The sequence below is a fragment of the Equus caballus genome, chromosome 13 (assembly GCF_041296265.1).
Source record: "Equus caballus isolate H_3958 breed thoroughbred chromosome 13, TB-T2T, whole genome shotgun sequence".
NCBI classification, from domain to species: Eukaryota; Metazoa; Chordata; class Mammalia; order Perissodactyla; family Equidae; genus Equus; species Equus caballus.
This window is the reverse complement of record NC_091696.1, coordinates 49,482,711-49,505,070: the sequence shown is the minus strand read 5'-3', so window position 1 is coordinate 49,505,070 and position 22,360 is coordinate 49,482,711. Positions and strand designations below refer to the sequence as shown.

The window sequence follows — 22,360 nt, the reverse complement described above, 5'->3', positions numbered from 1 at the left end:
GTCAAACATCACTGACCCCAAACACACGCTCACACGCACACACACACTAACACTCACACGTGCACTGGCGAGCACTGCAGGTCTCACGGACAGTTCCGTGGGAGTGAGCAGAGGGCCGTCTTGCACATGGCACACCGGCATCTCCCCCCCGGGACCCCCCTGAACATCCCAGCCCTTCCCTGCGGTTGCTCTTCCTGTAACAGCTAACGCCCCCTTTCTCGCTGCCCCTCGGCCCTCGACACACGCCCGCCGCCTGCCAGCTCCCTGCCCAGATGCCTCTCCACCTGCCTCCGTCTGCAGAGTCTGCTCAGCAGAACGAAACTCAACAAAATCCAGGCGTTTAACCAGACCACGCCTCTGTTGTCCTGCAAACCCCAACCCCAGGCCTCCACTGCCCCAGACCCAGAGCGGGGCCCTCAGCGGCCAGGGCTGTGGGGTAGCAGTGGAGGGGGACAAGGATGACTCCGGGAGGCCCCTAGAGGGAGGAGTTGCTGGTGGAGTGGTTTAGCGGGCACTCGCTCCCCAGGAGGACCGGGGCCTCAGGCCTGGCTGCTGTGTCTCAGGGCTCCCATGTGACCCGGTGGCCCGGAGTCTACTTGCTCCAGTGGCAAATGCACGGCCCCCCCAGCCACGTGGCCTGCAGCCTCCCGGGCATGGAGGACGTCTTGACGGCTCTGCACAGCCCCGGCGCCAGGTGCAAACTACTCTACTACTACGAGGTGCTGGCTTCCGAAGACTTCAGGTACGAGAGGCCGGGAGAGGACCTGGCACCAGGGACCCCCGGACTCCCCTCCAGGCCAGGCCCGGGCCCTGAGGTCCCTCCTAGAATTCCATAAAACAGAGTTTGGACTCTTCTAGAACATTCTAGAATAGTGCCTCACAGACAACTCTCCCCAAGTGTTGCTTTCAGAGAGACAGGGCAGTGTAGTGGTTAAGACCTCTGGCACTTCCTGGTTGCTGTGTGACCTTGGGCAAGTCACTTCCCCTCTCTGAGCCTCAGGATCCCCCTCTGTTAATTGGGGTCCACTGGAGCCCCTACGTCGTGGGGTCATCAGGAGGATGAGATGGTTGGGGGAAGCCTGCCCTTCCGCTGGGCACACTGTAAGCGCTTGACGGCAGAAATGCAGCAGAGGGTGAGGAGCTGGACAGGCAATTTCTTCCAGACCTCAAGTTTTATCTTTTAGAAATGAATGTGATTTCGCATCCTGCTTCGTGACGTACTATGTTGGTTTCCTTCTAAAAATAACACTTTAAGTTCTTTACCACCATGTAAAATTGAGGTTCCAGGAGGGTGTCACATCTGGACCCACGTCAGGGATCCTGGGGGCCCGTGCAGGCCAGCACTAGAAATACGGGGCCAGCATCTTTACTCCAAAGAGAGACCCGCAGAGTGTCGGGGGGCTGGCATCCCCTCTTTGGGAAGCAGCCTGTTTTTGGGGGAGAGAGACTAAGGCAGAGGGACCCAGAGCTGTGGACGTGGGCATCGGGGGGCGGCTGCCTCTGGGAGGAAGGGTGGAGGCTGGCGATGGGCCGGATGCTGCTTGCCGCTCTGTCTGGCCGCGTCAGTGTGGGGAATCCTGCCGCCCTGCCCTGCAACAGCCTCACGAGAGGACCAGTTCGAGGGCTGTGGCCTGGCCGCCCTCAGTGGGCAGGTGCTGGGCTGGGCCCTGGGGGGGAACTGGACGGACACGGTCTGCCATCATGGAGCCACAGAACCACAGCTGTGTCATCAGGAGCAGTGATGGAGGCCGTGGGGGTATGTCCAGCCTGGGGTCCCTGCCTGAGGTCACACAGCCAGGAGGTGCTGGCGATATTCACACAGGGCGCTGTCAGAGCCCAGAACGCGGGGCCCGGCACAGGGCGGTGGGGGGTGTGGAGATGGTGTCTGGGAGGTGATGTGGGAGTTGAGACCTAGGTGGTGTGCGCCCAGGTCACCTGGGGGTCTCTTAGAAAGGCAGACTGTCTCCAGCCCTGGGGCCGCCGAGCGTCTGCCCCTGTAACGGGCTCCCGGCGCTGCTGGGGTTCCAGCCACACTCTGAGTGGCCAGGCCCTAAAGCTACACGGTCCAACCCAGGACACTGGCCACGTGAGGCCATTTCAACCTGGCAATTACAATTAAATAAAAGTGAAGATTCAGTTCCTCAGTGCACCAGCCACGTTTCCCGCACTCGGTAGCTCTGCGTGGCCCATGGCTGCTGCGTCCTACGATGTGGACCTAGAACATGTCTGTCATCACAGAGGGGTCCCCGGAACGGTGCAGCTCTGAAGTTTGCAGTGGGGGCTGACTAGACAGAGCAGGCAGGAGAGAAAGAGGCTTCTGACGGCAGGTGCAGACATGCAAAGGTCCCACGCAGGGGAGGCGGGTGCCAGAGGAGCTGACAGGGGCTGGGGGACGAGGCTGGAGATGGGGCGCCCTCTGCGCTGGGCTCGGCCCCCAGGTCGGGGAGGCCCCTGAATGGTTTGTGGCAGGCTGGGCTCTGTGCTTGGGGTTTGGGGGTGCAGGAAATGGCTTCACTTCTCATCGTGGCTTCACTTGCTTTTGCCCCTGCGCCCTGGGGCAGTTCCCCTCCCTAGGGACGGAGCCCTGGGGCCTCGTGTGCAGCATCAGCAGATTTTCTGCTGCTCCGTGTGGGCCCCGGGGCTGTGTCGGACCAGAAGGTGACGTGTGTGTGGCGCCCTTCTTCCCCAGGGGCTCCATGTCCAGCCTGGCATCCTGCACCAGCCGCTTCTCCCAGCTCAGCGCCGCCACCTCCTCCTCCTCGTCGGGCCAGTCTCACAGCGGCTCCCTGGTCTCCAGATAGCCGGGACCAAGCCCTGTGGGCAGCCCGCTTGCCTCCCGCGCCTGCAGATACCCAGAACCAGAGGCCGGCTTGCCGCGGGGACTGGGACCACATGGCTGCAGCCTGGTCCGGACGCTGCCAAAGTCGGGGTGTCTGGAGCCGACGGCAATGATCCAGCTTGTGGACTCTTGAGGTTGCAAGGACAGGGCCATCTGCTTTAGGGGTGGACCGACCACCTTCTGGTCTTCCAGATCAGGGGGCTCAGGGATGTCACCAGCTCAGCGCCTCCTCCACCTCTGGCTCTGCTGTCCCTGGGGTGGCCTCCTTCTCAGGTGCCTTCGCCACACAGGGGACCCCATCACCATTAGGCTGCCTCCCACCCTTCCCCAAGCTTGGCTAGAAGGAAACGTCTCTCCCCCAAAGTTCCATCCAACATTCCAGGATTGAGTCTATCAGCCTGCTTGGGTCCCGCTCCATCCCTGAACCAGTCAAGGTTGCTAGGGGAACTGGAGAACAGTGATTAGCCAATCGTGGTTGCCAGGCGAACGGAGAACACTGATTGGCCAACAGGGCCCTGTGTTCAGTCTGGACCAGTCACTGTGCAGGGATGGGGATGCAGTAATTGGCCAGCCTGGATCACGTGCTTGTTCCTGGAGCCAATCTCCTGGTCTGAAAAGCACAAGGGAGGTGCCTCTAGGAATACTGGGGTCCCCCCAGAAGAAGGGGGAAAGGAGGCTGAGCAGGCAGAAATGATCCATGCTCAGCATGGCATCTGATCCCATAGGGATGCCCTGTGTCCCAGCATGTGCACGGTGAGTAGTTATATCACCTATAGGCTCCGCTTTCTGTGGGGAGCAGCCCATCCTGGACTTGAAATCCATTTTCCCAGTGCTTGGCTGCAAAGGCCCAGGATTTCTGCTAAGTTCCAGGCAGCAATATGGTAGTTCTGACTGTCTTTATACTCTGTGGAGGTCGCTGTCTCTCCTGGGAGCTGTTTAATTACGTCTTCTTGTGGTTGTAAGTCACAGAGACCCACACAAAAGGCTAACCTTTCATGGGCACATGTAACTGGCCAGTTCAGGAGGGCTTACTTCAGGTAAGGCTGGATCCAGGATCTCAACATGGCATCAGGACTCCCCTGTGGGGCGGGGGCTGTGACTTTGTTGTGTCTGCTGTGGGGCAAATTGACCCCTGGCACGAGCTACAATATTGACAGACTTTTCCCAGGTTCCTGCATCAGAGAATCTTGGGTCTCCTTGGGGTCTGAGGACATTTTTCCTTTTCTTTTCTGGGCCTCCAAAAAGGCAACAGGCTAGAGGTCACCCCCTGGCAGCCCACAGTCTGATCTGGCCTGCCTTTAGTGTTTTTGCTTTTTGCCTATACAGGGATTTAAAACTTGGGGCATTTCACACAGAAATCAGGATTTCTGGTTTCCCTTAGGCATTTGGGAGTGTTGGCACAACGGGCCTCTATTGCTGCATAAAGGCAACACAGCTGTGGCGCTGGATGGGGCCACCGCAGTCCCCACTCCTCTCTGTGGACCCACACATAGCCTGCCCCCTTCACTCACACTATCTGCCTGGGCGGGTGGGACCTCACTGAAATGGCAGGCTGGGGGCAAGCTGGGGCTCGGAGGCTCAGTGTCACTCTTATCTTGGTGCCTTGTTTGTATTGAGGGTCATCTCTGGCCGGCACCCACAGTTGCTGGGCCCTGCCCAAGGGGTGGGGCAGGTGGCCTCCGTGCAGGCTCGGCGTGCTGGGGCGAGGACAGCAAGGACTTCCTTCCGCACAACCTCATCCCCACCCTGGAGCAGAGGGAAGGGCCATCCTCTCTGCAGGGAGCCAGCCTCGTCCGCCTTCTGCTGGTTTTCTGCTTACTTCTCAGGTATAGGAGCAAAATCCAGAACTCCGCGTCCCGTGTCCAGGTGTCTGTGCACCATGGGAGGGAGAGAGAGAGGTGGGGGAGACTGGAGATGTTCTCAAAACTGATTGCTCCCCTGTCACCAGGCATTTATCGCTGAGAGCAGTTTGCGATATTTTCAACTATCTTTCGATGAATTTCTAGCTTGCCTCTAAAAACTAGGTGTCATCCTAGAAGCACTTTGGGGTAAGCTGCCCCGGCGCCCCCCGCACATTTATTGTCTAGGACTAGCACCCAGAGAAGGATGGAGAAGCCTTTCCTTTTCATGGGGTGATAAGTGCCTTTTCACAACTGGATTCCAGAGAACAGTGTCTGCTGTCAGCAGTCCAGCCTTCACAGTGGGGACGAGGAGCCTCAGCCCTCTCTGCTCTCCCCCGTGAGCCCTCTCTCCCTCTCCCTCTGTAGAAACCCAGCTCAAACTGGCTTGAGCAGCAAAAGGAATTCCCTGGCTCCTGTAACTGGGTTGGCTGAGGGTGGGGCTTGCTCCAGGGATGGCTGGATCCAGGAGCCCAGTGTCCCCAGGCTCACATGCTCATCCTTTCAGCCTCACCCAGGCCTCTTGGCTCTGCATCTCCTCTCACACTGGTCTCATCCTCTCCCCCACCTGGTGGGAAAGGTGACTGGCCTACCGCCTGGCCTACACCCACAGGGCTCACGATCTCTAAGGCTGAGAGAGACACTCTTTCTGTCTCAGATCCCACAGAAGGCTCTGAGTGGCCTGGGAAAATTCCTGTGCTTGCTCCTGTGGATGCCCAAGGGGCTGGGGGCCTTGAGATCGACATTCCCTCCAGAAGCGACAGTGGGATTGGGGGGCGCAGTTGCCCAAGCACAAGAGAAGCTGGGCCACAAAAGCAGTAGATGGCCAGGGTGGTGTCTGTACAGCTCTCCTCCCATGCTGGAGGTCTCTGGGGCCCACCATGGAGCATCATCAATCAACAGGCGGTCCTTACCTTCGGGGGGCTTGGAATTACAAATCCAAGGAGAGGCTGCTGAGCCCTTGGCTTCTGAATTTCCCCGGACCCCAGGGTTCCCTGGCTTGGCTTCTTTCTCCATCTTGTTCATTAACCTGCTGTGGCCAGGACAGAAACAGCCACTAGCAGAAGGACCCTGCCTAGGCGCTGGGTTTAGGAGACTGGGTCTTAAAATTCAGCCAGGGTGGGCTCCAAACCCCAGCCGTCTTTTCGCTAGCTGTGTGACCTCCAGCAGGTGACTTAACCTCTGTGCCTCAGTTTCCCCGTCTGTAAAATGGGGATAGCAGTGCCTACCTCATTCGCTGGGCTGTAGGGGGAAGAAGTGAGAGGGGCTGTAGAGGCCACAGCTCGGCGTCTCGCACATAGAGCACTCGATCAAAGTCAGCAGTTATTCTGGTTATTTATGGCTTCTCACCCAAAGACTGCAGGCTCCCCAAGGACGCCCGTTGCTGTTTCTCCAGAAGGCTCACCCCATGCACGCGGAGCGGAGTGGGTGTCGGGATAATTCCCTGGGACTTTCCCTTTTGGAAACTGCTTGTGTTTTGGGGGCAAATCCGCTCCCCTGGAAGAGTGTCATTCCCAGGGGCGTCTGCTCAACTGGTCGGAGCGCCTTCTGCCCGTCGGCAGACAGAAGTGGGGTTTGAGACTCTGTCACCCCCCTGCAGCCTCTGGGGTCTCTCCCCCATCAAATGAATGGTTCAGTGAAACAGTGTGATTCCTCCCCTCACGGTCTGTTTCAGCCAGGAAAACACGCTGTCTCTTGTTGACCTGATCGTTTGCTCCACCCAGAGGCATTAAAAGTGTTCGATTTGCCTGTACCTCTGTCTACTTCCTAAAACCCTGGGGGTTTCCGGGGCTGGCTCAAGAATCGCTCAGCTGTTGTTTCTAAGACTCAGGAGCCGTCTGGGGGGGGGGGGGGCACTGTCACCCTCAAGGGGTTGCACGTTGGTTCCTGGGGGAGAGAGGGCGCCCAAAATACATCACATTCCCTATATATAAAGCATGTAACACTGTGTTGGTTTCCTAGGGCCATAATAATAATGACCAGAAACTTGGTGGATTAAAACAACAGAAATTGGGGCCCGGCCTGGTGGCTGAGTGGTTAAGTTCATGCACTTTGCCTTGGCGGCCCAGGTTCCTGGTTCAGATCCCACGTGTGGACCTTATGCACTTATCAAGCTGTGCTGTGGAGGTGTCCCACGTACAAAAAAATAGAGGAAGACGGGCACAGATGTTAGCTCAGGGCTAATCTTCCTCAGCAAAAAAACCACAAAAAACCCCACAAAACAATAGAAATCAATTCTCTCGCAGTTCTGGAGGCCAGAAGTCTGAGCTCAAGCTGCCCACAGGGCCGGGTTCCCTCCTAAGGCTCCTGGGGAGGACCCTTCCTGCCTCTTGGTGCTTCTGGAGGCTCCAGGCGTTCCTTGGCTTGAGGCCGCCTCACTCCCGTCTCTGCCTCTGTCTTCACATGGCCTTCCTCCCTGTGTGTCTCCTCTTCTTACAAGGACAGTGGCCGTTGGACTTAGGGCCCACCCTCAATCCAGGATGATTTCGTCCAGAGGTCCTTCACCAGGAACATCTGCAAAGCCCCTACTTCCAAACAAGGTCACATTCAGAGGTTCTGCCTGGACGTGAATTTTGGGGACATGCTATTCAACCCATTGCCTGTGGCTGCAGTGCATGAACAGGTGTCTGTGTGGCGTGTCAGTTGTATTAAAATGCAGATCCTGGGGCCCCCTCGGTGCCACTGACTCGGAATCTTGGGCGTGGCTTCCTGGATTTCACTCACCAGGCACCCAGGTGAAGGTGAGGCCCTGCCGTCCGTCTTCCTGGGCCTGCCCTGTCCCCTGGGGATTTACCCAAGTCCCAGGCCCCAGGACAGCCACCGTGCTGATGAGAGGAGGGGGCGGGGGCCTGTCCCGTGAGCTCCCTCGGGACACACATCATGGGCTTCTGAAGAGGCTCCTTTGTTTTGGAGCTGGAGGCCAAGGAGGGGGAGCAGAGAGGGTGCGGATCTTTGGTGTGACGGTGGCAGGGCCCCTGTCTACACCGGCTTCTGCTTCCTAGCCCTGCCCAAGACGTCTCACCGAGGGAGAGGAAGCAGCCCTCGCCTGCTCTGGCATGGCCACTCGCTCCCTGCGACTCCCCCGTGGATTTCTCTGGAACTGTGGCTGAGGGCTCTCAGGGGAACAGCCAGGTGACTCTCGGGTGTGGTAGGTGTTGAGAACGAGCTCCCTGGGGCAGGCGAGCTGGATTGGTTCTGAGCCGGGGGTCACTGCTGACATCTGTCTGCGCAGGATCGCTTCTCCGGAAGCCCCCTGGGGTTTGGGCCCGGAGAGGGCAGAACACACTGGGGCTCCCTGTGGCCCAGAGGCCGCCCCTGGGACCAGTTCTTTCTCCTCCGAAGCCGGGTCTGGAGGCCCTGCAGAGGCGGCCGTCGGGCACCAGAGGCTGCCGTGGGAGTTTGGACAAGGCCTGGAAGGAACCGGAAAGAGCCAGAAGGAAAGGCACCAGGTAGCTCTCAGGGCCGTCAGAGGCGGCTGTGGCTTTCAAACTTCTCCCCGGCCTGTTTTCCCCTCCCTGCCCTTCAGTGCCCCCTCAAGGCATTTCTGAGGAACACAGGTCCCCAGAAAGCACGATCTGAAACCTCGGACTCCAGGGTTTTCTGGAGCCAAAATTTTTCTGTGACACGAACCCTTTTGAGAATCTGATGAAAGCTGTGGACGTCACGCTTGAATTCTGTTTCCACTTCCCGGCTCCTACGAGCCCTTGAAAAAACGCAGCCATTGACCCCCGGGTGGGAAGCTTTCTCTGGAGTCTGTCCCGATGCTACAGTTTTGTAAAGAGCATCCCCACAGCGGAGACATGTCACCATGGCAACTGCCCAGCACACACTCGGGGTTCCAAGTCAGTCCCCCGGGACTTCTGGTCCACAATGTGTGCCCAGGGGTCTTCCATCACCACCATGAGGAGGGGAGGGCATCCTCACTTGGCCATAACTAGTCCATGTTAATCCTTGACCAACAATCCCGAAGCTTGATGCTTGACGACTCTAGCTCTTGTATATTTGCGTCACATCATGCATTCCCCCAACAAAGGTGGGTACTGGAATCTTGGACACTTTTCTGCCTCCTGTTCCATGTCTCATCTAAGCTCTGCAAATGCCTGAGTCCAAAATGTGCCACTTCTGGAACGGTACGTCATAAGCGTCAGACTCTTTGGGTTGCCAGAGACCCAAAAAGCCAAAAGAAACTGCCTCAAGCAAAAATGGGCATTTACTGGTCCATGTAATTGGGAAGTCCAAGAGTGATTCTGCCTTTCAGGTATAGCTGGATCCAGGTGCTCTCTCTCTGCGTTCTTCCCCACATTGGCTTCACTCTCCTCTGTGTGGCCCACACTCTGGAAGCTGGACAATCCCAGTGGAGTGTTTCTTCCCCCTAGTTCCAGCACAAGTTCCAGGGTGCACTCTGACTGGCCAACTGGGACAGACGCCTATCTCCAAACCATTCACTGAAGCCACCTGGAACTTGGAGGGGATGGTGCCAGCCAAACCACAGGGATGGAGAGTGGGGGAGAGCTAGTGCCCCAAAGATGTGAGGGAGGCCCACGGTCATTACCGGAGAGGGCGTCTGAATGCATGAAACTGCAACTTGCTCTCTGATGGCTACCTCTGGTTGTGGGAGCATCCTCGGCCCCTGTGCAGGGCAGGCTGGAAGTGCCAGGGAGTTAACCCCCATGAGCAGCCCTCGACACATGATGAACAAGTGTAGGCTGACAAACACCCCAGCTTCCCCACCTGCATCCTCTACACTCTCCCAGAGGCCCTGGGGGGGGTCAAGCCTGTTGCCCACGGCGGGGAGCTGCTCACTCACACACCGCATACGGGCCTCCTCCCCTTCCCTGCCTGACTTCCCTGTCCCCCACCCCAGCTTCCTGGGGTCACCTCCCAAAGAAACTACTTGCCCTCACATGCTTGTGTCAGGTTCTGCTGCTGGGGGACCCAGCCTAAGACGGGGCAGTCACTAAAGGTGGAGACTGGATGGTGGGCAGGCAAGACAACAGGTACCCCTAGGACAAACTTTAAAAACACAAGGGGCTACAGGAGGATGAGTGCGGGTAGGACTCACATTGCTCAGCATGTCCTAGTCACTGAACCAGGGACCCCTCCGGCCTGCATGGTGGACCCCCTTCAGGTACTGCCATGGAAGCCACCAAGCCTGGACACAGTACCGTAACTTCCCATCTCAGGGGCCAGCATGGCCTCCGACACAGAGGACTCCATGCAGATCAGAGCTTTTGGGACAAAGTTTTCCCCCATCTGTTGCCTCTGAACTCCTGGGGGTGCTCCTGGTAGATTCCCAGACCCCCCTCCCCGCCATCCTGAGATTCTGATTCAGCAGACCTGGGCCAGGGTCCACAAGTCTGCAATCACAGAACATCCCTAGGGAATACATTCTGCCCTGGGGCCAGGCTTGGGAACCGCGTCCCTGGATTACGCCAGAGCGATCCTGGGAGCCTGGGACCTGTCCGAGCTCTGGTCACTATTTCCCAGCCTTGAACACGGGAGCAACATCCAAGCCGCCCAGGGGCCACTCGGCGTGTTAAAGGAAAGCAAAACACGGAGTGAAACTTCCAGGTGGACTTGAGACACAAGCTCCCTGGAGGAGCCCGTGACCTTGGTTGTTGACAATCCTGGAAGGAGGAACGAAAACTCCCAGTGTTCACTGGGTTCCTTGAACATAGTGGCTGCCCCCGAGTTCAAGGACATTCGTCCCTGGACACGCTGTGAGCGCCATCCTGCTTCTCCCGCCAACCTGGGTCACAAACCCGGGAGAGGGGCTGGGTCAGGAGGTAGAACCTGGAGCAGCTTGGCGGGCGGTACTGTGGGCTCCGGGCGGCTGGTTCACCAGGTGCTCGATCGGCTATGCCAAGGACACCGACAGCCTAGGCCTGTGGCACCTACTGTGGGACCAAAACATACGGCCCCGTAGGGAATCTCGGGGGCTGGCACAGCGGCTCTCCACTTGTCTATCCCCGTCTTCGAAGGAGACACAGAAAGACACGCGACCCACAGACACATCCCCACAGGAACTCAGGTGGGAGCCGGCCTGCGCTGGTTCACCCATCTGAACCGAATTCTTCCTTTCTAAAGGGAAACGTGCCCAGCAGGGTAGTAGCTCACGGCTGGGCTGGGCTTGATTAGCCGGCTGTGTTCAGGTCCCCTTGTAGCTCCTCTCCTTAAGGAGGGGGGAGTCTGTCTCCCTTCCCCTTGAATCCGGGCTGGCCGGGGCACTTGATCTGATAGAACGTGGTGGAAACGAGGTCATGGCATTCGGAGCCGAGGCTTCAAAAGCCCTTGCAAGCGCTTCTGTCCCGGGAACCCTGTCTCCACCTTGACCCCGAGCCTGAGCCAGCCTCCCCGAGGCTGAGACACCACGTGGGGCAGAGCCACATCCTCGGCCGTGGCCAGCCCAGCCCAGCCCCCGCCGGCCCATTAGCTGAGTGCAGACCATGAGTGAGCCCCGCTGAGACCACTGATCCCCGTTTGAGCGCCGGAATGACCCAGTTGACCCCAGAATCACGTGCAAGCATTACTTCTGACGGGAAGCAATAACTCGGTGTTGCTTTAAGCCACTAAGTTTTGGGCTGTTTGTTATGCAGCCCTAGAGAACTGCCAGTTACGACGTGTCTCAGTCTCCTGGGGCTGCTGCTACCAACACCACAGACTTACTTCTCATGGTTCCGGAGGCTGAAAGTCCAAGACCAAGGTGCCCGCAGACTCAGTTCCCGGTGAGGGCCTCCTTGGCTTGTTGGGCGGCTGCGTTGTGTGCTCACGTGACCTGTGTGCGCGCGTGTGCGCACGCGGAGAGCGCGCTCTCTCTTCCTCGTTAGGAGGCGCTGACCCCCTCAGCAGGGCGCCACCCTCATGACCTCACCTAACCCTGCTGAAGGCAAGCCCCGACCTCCTCGCATCATCACACTGCGGGGCAGGGCACCTTATTCAGTCCACGACGTGCGAGGACCTGCTGAAGGCTTGGCACCTCCTCCCTCTCACCTCCCCAAAGGCCACTGGACCACAGTGTGACATGTGTTTATGGGGGCATGGGGCTGCCGGGCACTTCCTGAAGACCCCTCACGGCCACAGTGACAAGCTCGACGCTCACAGGGCTGGCAGGTCACAGGCGAGGGAAGCCGGCTGCTGGGGCTGTGACGGAACAGCAGGCAGGCCAAGCAGGACTGTGGATTCGTGGCTCTGGCAAGTCACCGCCTGGTGAGGGCGTCAGCTGGGGGTCCTAGCTCGCTCTCTCTTAAAGAGAAACTAGAAATCTGGAGCGTTAACCTCTTGACTTTTAAATGCTGGTAACTAATTTAAATTAAGTCACGGTGTGAACTCATCAATCTTTCCCACCGGCAGCCTGGGCATCATGGGGGAGCCGGTCAGCTTGCAGACTCTCAGTCACCCCAGCCCAGAAGCCACATTTCAGCAAGATCTCCAGCTGACTCAACGCGGGAGTCACCCAGGACTGAACGAAACAGACCAGGGAGCTGGGTGTGCGCTGGGCCGCCCGTTCCGGCCCCCGACCCAGGTTCCCCAGCCTGACCTGTTCAGTCCTGGGAGTTGCCCAAAGTCCACGATCTGGAATTCAGATGCCCTCGGAGGCTCCTTTTATTATCTAAATTTATTCAAGTGGTAGAAAAACTCTCTTGGCGGCAGGATGACAAAATAGAAACCTGTAAACATGATCTCACCCCCCATCCCTTCTAAGGAGCTTCCCGTGACAGGAAACAGAATTCTTGTCGGCAAAGTTGGTGAGGAGGTCTGTAGAAAAGGATCCTCTGAGGAGGCCATCGTCTCTTTAATCCACTCCGGTCCAGGGGGCTGACCGGCCCCCGCCACTTGGGCGCTGTGTGGCCACGGTGAGTTCCGTTGGCGGGTGGCCCTGCCCAGGGGGCCGGAGGCTCTTTGGCAGCGGGCCAGGCCCTGGGGGACAGGCCTCGTGAGCAGCAGACACAGGCAGGCGGGGGAGGAGGCAGTCTCTCTCCGGGGAGCACTGTATGGCTGGGGGTGCGAGCGCAGGCAGCCAGGGGAGGGCCGAGGCGAGGGGCTGAGGCACAGGGGCTATCAGAAGCTTGGCTTGGCACCAGGGCTGAGACCACCCCAGCAGTCAGTGGCCTTGGCGTTTCCCCTGCAGAAGCGAGACCGTGTTGAGACGAGCCTCCAGAACAGGCCAGGAGGGCTGCTTTAAGGCTTCAGTCCTTGAAGGGGTTCTGGGCGTCGCCCGGCTGCTCCTTCTCGGAGGCCAGGAGCTCCCCGTTCATCTCCTGCAGCGGGTGGTAGACGTACGTCCCGTCCAGGTGCCGGCTCCGCTCTGCTCTGGAGCCGAGGAGCAAGGACACGTTCACCACCGTGCTGACCAGCAGAAGGAAGACCAGGGCCAGGGTGAGGGCCAGCCAGGTGGTCCTGGGGGCAGGAGAGAGACCCCGAATGGAGCTGTTGGGATGGGGAGCGATGGAGGGGAACCCTCCCTCCCCTCCTCTACCCAGAATGGGGGCACAGAGTTTGGGGTCTCTAGGGACCACATGGGGGGACTGTCGAGGAGCAAAATGGGCCCGGCAAGGCTGGGGGCACACTCCAGACACATGTGCAGGAAGCAGCAGGGTCAGTCACTATATGGGACGCGGGCCAGCACTGCCACATCTGCTGATAGTTCAAGAGAAGCCATGGCGGGCCGACCCTGTGGCCGAGTGGTTAAGTTCGCACACCCTGCTTCCGCGGCCCAGGGTTTCACCGGTTTGGCTCCTGGGCGCGGACATGGCACCATTCATCAAGCCATGCTGAGGCGGCATCCCATATAGCACAACTAGAGGCACTCACAACTAGAATATACAAACTATGTACTGGGGGGCTTTGGGGTAATGAAGAAAAAAAAGGAAGATTGGCAAGAGATGTTAGCTGCCAATCTTAAAAAAAAAAGAGAAGCCATGAAAAAAATTTTTATGTAAATATTACTGATTTTCAGGTGCTGCTAATCCATCTTAAATTTTTACATCGTGCAGGCCAAAGAAAATACAGGTGGGGACTGAATGACGCCTGGGAGGTGTCAGTTTGCATCCTGTGCTCCAGGGCCCTTGAAGAGACAGAGCAGCGAGAACAGGCACCCCACCCTCCAAGGCAGGGTGCAGGCGGGTCTTTCTATATCTTTTTTTTCACTGAAGCCCTCAACACAGAATTGGACACAGGCAGGCTGTGGCAGGGCGGGGCCTGCAAGCCATGCCCGTCAGCCCCCGTCTCCCCTTCTTTTGCTGGCAGCTGCCAATGCTTCAAGGTCTGCATGGTGTGGGGGCTCCAAGCCTCGCATCTGAGGAGCCTGAACTTCAGGCCCGGGGCGTGGGGCTCCCGGGAGCCACTGTCCCCACTGTGGTGCATTTTCAATGCACATTCCAGGAGTTCTCTCGGGGCCTCACCCAGACTTGCCGGGTGAGGACGTCCTGGAGGGACCTGGGATCTGCATTACTGACAAGCTCCCAGGTGCTGCCAGAGGACAAGGCCGGGAGCTCTTCCTTCATCCCCACACCTGGTTCCCACCTCTGGAGTGGGCAGGGCCATGGGAGGTGAGAACCAGGAGAGAGGCTCTCAGAGCGAGGTCCCCGGCCCAGCAGCATCAGCATCCCCTGGGATTGCAATGAAATAAGATTCTTGGGCTCCACCCTAGACCCACGGGGCAGAGACTCCAGGGGTGGGCCCAGGTCTCTTTCACTATGCCCTCCTGGAGGTCAAGTGTAAGACCCACTGAACTAGAAAGCAGAGATAAAGCCCCACCGCAAGGCCCGGGTGCACAGAGGGGCCTGAGACATGACGTGACCTCCTCAGGGGTCGGTGCTTCTGCCCCGGGAGCTGAGAAGCCGTGAGTCTCCCGTCCATGGAAAGTACACCTTGCCTGCCCCCTGGACTCCTGCTGGGGTGGTGACCAGGGTCTGCTCACCGTCTCCCTGGATGGTTCAGGTGGCGGCATCAGTGTGACTCTCTGTGCTTATGTTGGAGGAACGTCACCTGGGTGCCCAGCCGCCACCTCCTAGCCTTTCCCAGTCCCTGAGCAGAGGCCACGCCCGCCCACCCACACCTGCTCCAGCTCCCACCGGACCTACCCGGTGAGAAGGGAGAACTCTCCTGTCCTCACGGTGGCCTCCGATGGCCGGAGACACTGCTTCACTGTAACACACCAGGGAGAGGCTGAGGGGCTGCGAGGAGAGGGGCTGCCCCACCCCCCCGCCCCCGCGGACCTGGCAGGGGCGGTACCTTGGGAGACGATGTCGTTCAGGGTGGGTGCCTGGGCGAGGCTGCAGTTGCCGGTCTGGGGGTCACAGGGACACCTGTGTTCACACTCACAAGGCCTCCGGCAGCCCGGCCCGTACCAGCCGAGGGGACACTCTGCAGAGAGGAGACAGGAGGGCCCTGGATGTGTGCAGAACCCGGCTGAAGGAGAAGTGCCCCCTGGGCTCCCCGAGGCCAGACCTGGAGGTGCCCTTGGAGTGCTCCCTCCCGGCTGACTCGGGGGCTCGTCCAGCTTACCCTGCACACAAGTGTCTCCCGTGAAGCCAGCGGGACAGGTGCAGGTCCCCCGAACCGGGTCACAGGCAGCTCCATTCTGACACCGGCACTTCTGGGCACAGTTCTCCCCGAAGGAGCCGTTGGTGCAAGCTGGGATGGGGGAAGAGGGTGGGCTCTTTGCAAAATCCGGCCCTGCCCAGCCCAGGCTGGGGCCAACAGGACTGCAAACGGGTCTCGGTCACCCCCAGAGCGGTACGGAGGCTCACATGGTCTCCCCACAGCAGCTACGGAGAACTTACCACCCACCAGGCCCCAAGGCCCTGCCCTCACGGAGCTTCCGGGCTCGGAGGCCGGGCGGCCAGAGAGCCAGGCAGCAAGTGTCAGACGGAGCACAAGTGTGCACAAGCATGAGAGGGAAGTGACCGCCTGTGGCAGCTGCGGCACACCGTGGAGGGGGCAGGGAGGCCTCTGAGGAGGTGACACCTAAGCTGAGACTCGCCCATGAGGAGCAGAGTGGCCGCAGCAAGCAACGAGGGGCCCGAGCGCTGGGGCCTGGCAGCTCATGCTGTGAGGTTCAGGTTTTCCATCAAGTGCAAAAGAAAGCCACCGAAGGGTTTTAGCTGTGGGTGGTGGCAGTGGGGTGAAGTGTGCCTCCCCAAAGCTATGTCCTACTCCCGGAACCTGTGAACATGAGCCCATTGGGAAATAGGGTCTTTGCAGGTGCAATTAAGTTAAGGATCTGGAGATGACAACATCCTGGATTTCAGGTGGACCCTAAACCCAGTGACCTGGGGTCTTGGTAAGAGAACAGAGAGGGAGACTGGACACACAGGGGCAAGGCCGTGTGAAGATGGAGGCAGAGACTGGAGCCCCCAGGAGCAGGAAGGGGCAGGAAGAAGCCTCCCCTAGATCTTTCTAGAGGAGCACAGCCCTGCCGACACCTTGATTCTGGAGTTCTGGCCCCCAGAACCGTGAGAGGAGGAGTGTGTTGTTTCAAGCTCCAAGTCTGTGGAATTGTAGCGGCTGCCCCAGGACCCTATACGGGGGTTTATGTCTGAGGCAGGAGCGAGACAACAGGCGAGAGCCCTGCAGATCAGAAGGTGGGGGGACAGGCCTCAGAGGCTCACAGCTGCCCCACCCTGTCCCCACGTGCCCGGCCGGCCTGGCGGCTCTTACCTTCACTGCAGTTGGATCCTGTCCATCCAGCTTCACAGCGACAGCCAGCTGCCAAGACAAGACCGAGGAGGCCAGGTGGGCAGGACCAGGGGGACGGAGCTGGGAGCCCAGCTCAGAGCTGCCCCCCAGAGCCCCTACTCACCCTCTGTGCAAAGCCCGTGCTGGCTGCAGTTGGAGGGGCCACAGTCCAGCTCGTCGCAGGCAGCACCCCGCCAGAAGTGCCCTGTGCACTGGCAACGCCCCTCCACACAGGTCCCGTGGCCGCTGCAGTCAGGCGGCTGGCAGCGGGGCTCATGCAGACACACCACAGTGGACACGTGGCGGGCACAGCGCCACATGTTCTCCTGGCTGCAGAGGGACATGTTATGTGAAGAGAGGCCTCAATGCTGGCCATCCCCAGCCGATCCCTCAATCCCCTTATTACAGCCCACAAGGGGTGCCTCTCTCTCCAATATCCCTTTTCCAACCTTTTATAGGTTCTTCCCACCCCTTATAATCCCTCCCACCCCAGGGCCTTTGCACATGCTGTTCTTGCTGCCCACAGACTGTCACCCCCACGGAGCCACCTCTGCATGCTTCAGATCTCAGCTCATGCTTCATTATCATCAGAGAGGTTTTTCCCGAGCACTCAACCTCCTTTCGTCCCCTTGGATCATCCTGGAACACTGCGTATACTTCCTAAAGCAGTGAGACGCCGGGACCTCGGCTCTTCTTGCTCACTGCCGAAGCCCCAGGGCTTGTCACACAGTAGGTACTCAATGTTTGTTGACTGAGACAGTCGGGGACAGACCTGGCCTTGGACCCTCAACCAGGGGGCTCTGGCGTGCTTACCAGTGATCTGAGGGGTAACTGGCCAAGGTCCCGTTGAGCACGAAGGTGGCGGAGCCCCCTCCGTCCAGGTTGATGGCGTTGACCACGTCCTGTTTCAGCAGGAACTCCGCCATTTCCCACAGGTTCACACTGCGGCACAAGAGCAGTGCTGCCCACCGCGCCCACCGCTGTTTCTGGGCTAACGCATCCTACTTCCCACAGTGGGGCCACCACACCCAAATTTCTGGATGGCCCCCCACAGATGTCCCATCCCAATCCCCGGACGCTGGGAATATAACCAGAGATCACTCCCGTGACCGTGTTAGGTTACGTGGCACAGCTGTCCACAGAGGAGGACGCTGTCCCGGGACAGCTGGGTGGGCTCAGCTGAGTCACAGGATCCCTGAAAAGCAGAGAACTTCCTCTGGCTGGCGGCAAAAGATGAAGTTCGAAACTGGATATTCGAGGGAATTAGCGGGATTCAACACACCTTTGCTGGCTTGAAGCCGGGGAGGGGACACACATGAGGAGGAAGGAGGGCAGCCTCAGGAGTTGAGAGGCCCCCGGCCCACGGCCCGCAAGGACACACAGACCTCAGTCCTACAACCACGAGGAACTGGATTCTGCCAGCAACCTCAGTGTGCTGGGAAGAGGATCCTTTCCAGAAGCTCAGTGAAGCGCCTGGGCTGGCCAGCAGCTTGGTTTTGTCCATGGGGTACCCTGAACACAGAACCCAGAGGAGCCCTCCTGCACTTCTGACCTACAGAACTAACCCATGGGCGCTGCTTGTGCTAATTTGCTAGGAAGCAACAGCAAACTAACATTCTCCTTACGGAGGAGGAAACAGTGGCTCAGAGAGGTTGAGTGACTTGTCTATGGCCACAGAGCAGATGGCCGAGCTGGGACTGGAACCGAGGCCTTCTCCCTGCTAACTTTGTGATAACTTCCCTCACCCCAACCAGGGCGCGGGAGAGTTAACCTAAGCTGGGGAGACTGAGAGCAAGTATGAGGAGGACGGTGAGTTCTCGGAAGTGGGACAGACCTAGGGGCCCTCTTCCGGTGGGAAGGTGGGGCCAGATGGGTGTGAACATTCCAAGGAACGGCTGGGGGTCAGAAGGGTGGCTACTGGGTCGAAGCTCCTCAAAGCTGACACAGCCCAGGCCTGGAGGCCCGGTTCCCAGCACTCACCCCCGCTGCTCCGTCTGCCCGTCGGCGTGGAAAAGCACCAGCTGCCCCTTCCGGTCGTGGCCCAGAGCCGTCCTGGCGGACATCACGTTCACAAATTTGCTAAAGGAACCTGAAAGAGAGGCCGCTGGGCTGATGACCTGGCCCTTTGGGAGGCCTCCTGGGCTCTGCCTGCCCCTGCCTGCAGATCCACCACGACCTCCTGGTCCATGCCATCCAGCATCTTCCTGCCTCCCCCGTGACCGCCCCCCACATTGTCCAGTCCCAGCCAGTCTCCACGTAGTAGCCAGAGGGCTCTTCTTAAATGTCAATCAAGCGGCATCAGCCTCCAGGTAAAAACCCACCCATGCCTTTTACGGTTCTGAGAACAAAATCCAAACGCCTTAGGGCAGGGAGCAGGGACCTGTCTCAATCCCCACCGAGCCTCAGCGCTTAGAATAGCACTTGTGGAGAGATTTAAGAGCTGCCCCCTCCCCGCCCCCACCTGTCTCCTGCGTCTCATCGCACTCGGTCGCCTGGCTCTCGTTGACATAGACGCTTCCATTTCGAATCAGCCACACGACCCCGCTCACCAGCTGCACAAATGGATTCTCGGTGTCCAGCACCTCCTCCTCAGACAGGTATCTGGTCACAGGGAAGGCGCGAGGTTCACTTATCAGCAGGGGCAGCTGCGGGTTCACTTACCAGCAGGGGCAGCTGGGGGTAGTGGGGCTCCCCAACCTGCCCCAGTCTAGCTGCTTGATTCCTCCCAGTGCCCCAGGAACCTGTCTGGTCCTGGACTTGAGTGCAGCCTTTGGGAGCAGTCTCGCATCCCAGTCTACACCTCATTTAATAGAAACCACCATCCCCAACAGATGTCAAGTTCATCTCGGGCCCTCAATCTCCGAGGCCGTCAGCCTAGCCAAACCACCACCTGATGCCTCCAACAGCCTCTTTATTGGCCTCCTCGCTTCTACTCCAGCCTAGTCTCCAGGCAGGGTCAGAGCAAGATTTTAAATGATCAAAGTCAGCCCTGTCAACCTCTGATACTCTGCTCCTTCCTTCAGCCCTCACACGCACACAGCCCGGAGGCACCTCTGAGTCTCAGCGCTTGCTGTTCCTTCTAACTGCAACACTCTTCCTCCAGTTTTGACCTTGACTGACTCATGATGAATCTTCAGGTCTCCATTCCAAGGTCTCCTTCTCAAACAGGCCTTTCCTGATCCCCCTCCCTAAAATCAACATTCTATTTACAATTGGTTTGCCTTGTTCACTGCTTCGCTGCACATACACAATTTGAATTGATCTTAATTACTTCCTTAGCTTTTGTTTATTTTTCCTGGCACCGAGGCAGAGTCCGTGAAAGCAAAGGCTGTGTGTGCCTGTTCACCGCTGTATCCCCAGCGCGCCGCTCACTGCCTCACACGAAGCAAGAGCTCCACGATTCTGGAGGATGAATAAAGTCTGCAAGGAAGGTATTCCTGTCCCCATTCTGCAGATGGGGACACGGAGGCTGAGCTTGGTTGGCTGACCTGCACACCCAGATCTCAGGCCCTCTGCCCTCGACAGTCGCGGGGGCTCCCTGCCTCCTCACCCGGTGACCAGGGTCCCGTCGCGGCGGATCCCGAACTGCGCGTTCTGCAGCCCCCCGGCGCTGCTCACCCGCCGCCCGTCGCTCACCACGTTCCCCAGGCACTCGCCCGTGTTCATGCGGAAGAAGCCGCCGTTCTGGGCCACGCTGCAGCCGGCCGCCCGCGCCGTCTGCTCCACGGTGGCGCGACGCCTCGCCGCACAGCCTCCGGGCCCGCCGGGCTCCAGCACCGAGAAGGTGCGCAGGGGCTCGGCGGCCCGCGTCAGGTGGCCGGCCACCGCGCGGCCTGCGAAGTGCGAAACGAAGGCGCGCACGGCCGGGCCGCGGGCGTCGGGGGTCGCGCGGGCGGGCGGCCAGCTCTCGTGCTCGCGGGGGCCGGCGCGCACCCGGGCGCAGTCCCGGGCGGGGCGCGCGCGCGCGCGGGGGTAGGGCAGCAGCACGTCGTCGTCGCGGGAGGCCCTGCGGGGACCGGGCGGCCGTGAGCTCGGAGGGCTGTGCCCCGCGCGGGGGGACCCCCAGTCAGGCTCGCCCCCCGACCCCTCCACGGGGAGCTGTACTCACCCCGAGCCGAGGCCGCCCGACGCCTCCCGGAGGAAGCCGAGCAGCGCAAGGAGGAAGAGAAGCCGGCGGCCCATGGAGGCCGCCATGTTGGACTCGGGCGTCCGGTCACGTGGCCTCTTCCCACGTGACTCAAGATCTGCGGGGGTCGCTTTCGGCTCTGACTCAATTGCTTGCGCTCCTTCAGATGTCGCGAGATCTCGTCCTATAATTTACCGTGTTTTGGGAGGAGGCTGGTGCTGGGAACTTTTTTATGTTGATGTGATTTCAAACCTGCAGAAAGTTACAAGAGTGGAATAATGAACTCCGGTATACTTTTTACTTATCTTTACTGGTTGTTAACGTTTGCCCCATTTGCTTTGTCATTTGTACTTTATTCATACATTGTGCATTTTTTTGGGAACCGTTTGCTACCAAGTTGCAGGCATCGTGATCCTTGGCCTCAGTACTTCACTATGTACGCTCTAGGTACAAGGACATTTTCTTTTCTTTTTTTTTTTTTTGAGGAAGATTAGCCCTGAGCCAACGGCTGCTAATCCTCCTCTTTTTGCTGAGGAAGACTGGCCCTGAGCTAACATCCGTGCCCATCTTCCTCTACTTTATACGTGGGACACCTACCACAACCTGGGTTGACAAGCAGTGCTGTGTCTGCACCAGGGACCCGAACTGGCAAACCCTGGGCCGAAGCAGAACATGCGAACTCAACCACCGGGCCGGCACCCAAGGACATTTTCTTACGTAACCACAGGCCAAGTAAAATTAGGACAACTCACTTTGGTAGAATTCTATTAACTAACGTGCAGGTCACATGCAAGTTTTGTCAATTGTCCCTATGATACGGGCTCAACACAAGGTTGACATAAAGGAAGCCATATTATATGATGCGGGCTCGGTGAGTCGAGGAGTCGAAAGCAAGATTTCTTGGACTCTCAAGGTCTGGCAGTAGTGCTCTTTTGTTTAGAGAATAGCATGGGGACAGGACCCACGGGCAGTGACGAGCTGCAACGGGTTGAGAGTAAGGCTAAATTTAAGGCATAGGTATGTGAGTTATCTCTTTACAAGACAAAGGAAAGATTATGTAAAGAAAGTCATTAAAATGGTATCAGTGTAGGTGGAGTCTGCTTATTGGGTGGTCCTATAGCTTTAGATAAGAAATCAGGTCAGATCCGGTCAGGAGTCCCCTGCTTCCCGAGGATGATACAGATGAGTATGTAGGGCAGGACACCTTGGGTTTCTCTCCCTGGGGCAGCCTCGATCCTCCTCAGTATTAAGGAAGAGTTCACTGGTGCTCCATCAGGTAAGGCTGGGTTTGTATTTCAGACATTGGCCTGAGGTTTGGTCATTAGGCAAAAGGCTAGACTTGTACTTCATCAACTGCTGAGTGATCTGGTCATCAGCAAAGTCCTGCTGCCATCAGTTCTCATAAACAGGATACCCTCATCCTTACTGACTTCTGGAATGTTGGCAGTTTGGTCCAGTTAGGAAGATGAAGAAAACAAGACGTGCAAGGCAATTCCTTTGAAATGGCTGCTCTGGCTCTATTTTAATATGGCTCCACTCGTGTCATCTTTCACAGGATCTTTGTTTAAAAATTAAGACTTTCAAGATGGCGAAAGCAGAGTGTGAAAGCAAGCATGGGGCTCTTTCATGCACAGGCCCTGTGCACCTGCACAGGTCAGACGCCGTGAAGCTGGCTAGTTATTTTGTGCTTTGAGCTTCTTTTGAGACGATGCCTCTCTTTGGGCCTCTGGTCCGGGGCAGTGTCCAGGGTTAGGCAGCCTTTCGGCGCCCGTGCAATGCACGGGCCACCCAGGAGCCAGCGCAAGTCTAGTTCGCCTT

General features: G+C 58.4%; 2 protein-coding genes across 3 annotated transcripts in view; one reads left to right on the top strand and one right to left on the bottom strand.

The window, feature by feature from the left end:
• SEC14L5 (SEC14 like lipid binding 5) overlaps nt 1-6,490 on the top strand; it is a 39,871-nt gene extending 33,381 nt beyond the window's left edge. The window contains exons 15-16 of the mRNA XM_023616362.2: nt 564-742; nt 2,690-6,490. Of these exons, the coding sequence (XP_023472130.2) occupies nt 564-742; nt 2,690-2,801 (291 nt within the window). The 3' untranslated portion in view covers nt 2,802-6,490. The remainder of the gene's footprint in view (nt 1-563; nt 743-2,689) is intronic.
• Nucleotides 6,491-12,337: 5,847 nt separating this feature from the next.
• On the bottom strand, nt 12,338-20,668 carry NAGPA (N-acetylglucosamine-1-phosphodiester alpha-N-acetylglucosaminidase). 2 transcript variants are annotated; one of them, XM_023616360.2, is made up of 11 exons: nt 20,525-20,668; nt 19,967-20,422; nt 18,878-19,017; nt 18,397-18,505; nt 17,230-17,358; nt 16,541-16,746; nt 16,399-16,446; nt 15,244-15,372; nt 14,971-15,102; nt 14,820-14,883; nt 12,338-13,134 (listed from the first exon to the last, which is right to left on the bottom strand). In XM_023616360.2, the coding sequence occupies exons 1-11, from the start codon at nt 20,608-20,610 to the stop codon at nt 12,924-12,926; spliced, it is 1,710 nt and encodes a 569-aa protein (XP_023472128.1). In that variant the 5' UTR covers nt 20,611-20,668; the 3' UTR covers nt 12,338-12,923. The 2 variants fall into 2 exon arrangements, with proteins under 2 accessions (XP_023472128.1, XP_023472129.1); XM_023616361.2 differs by lacking the exon at nt 14,820-14,883.
• Between the last annotated feature and the right edge of the window lie 1,692 nt (nt 20,669-22,360).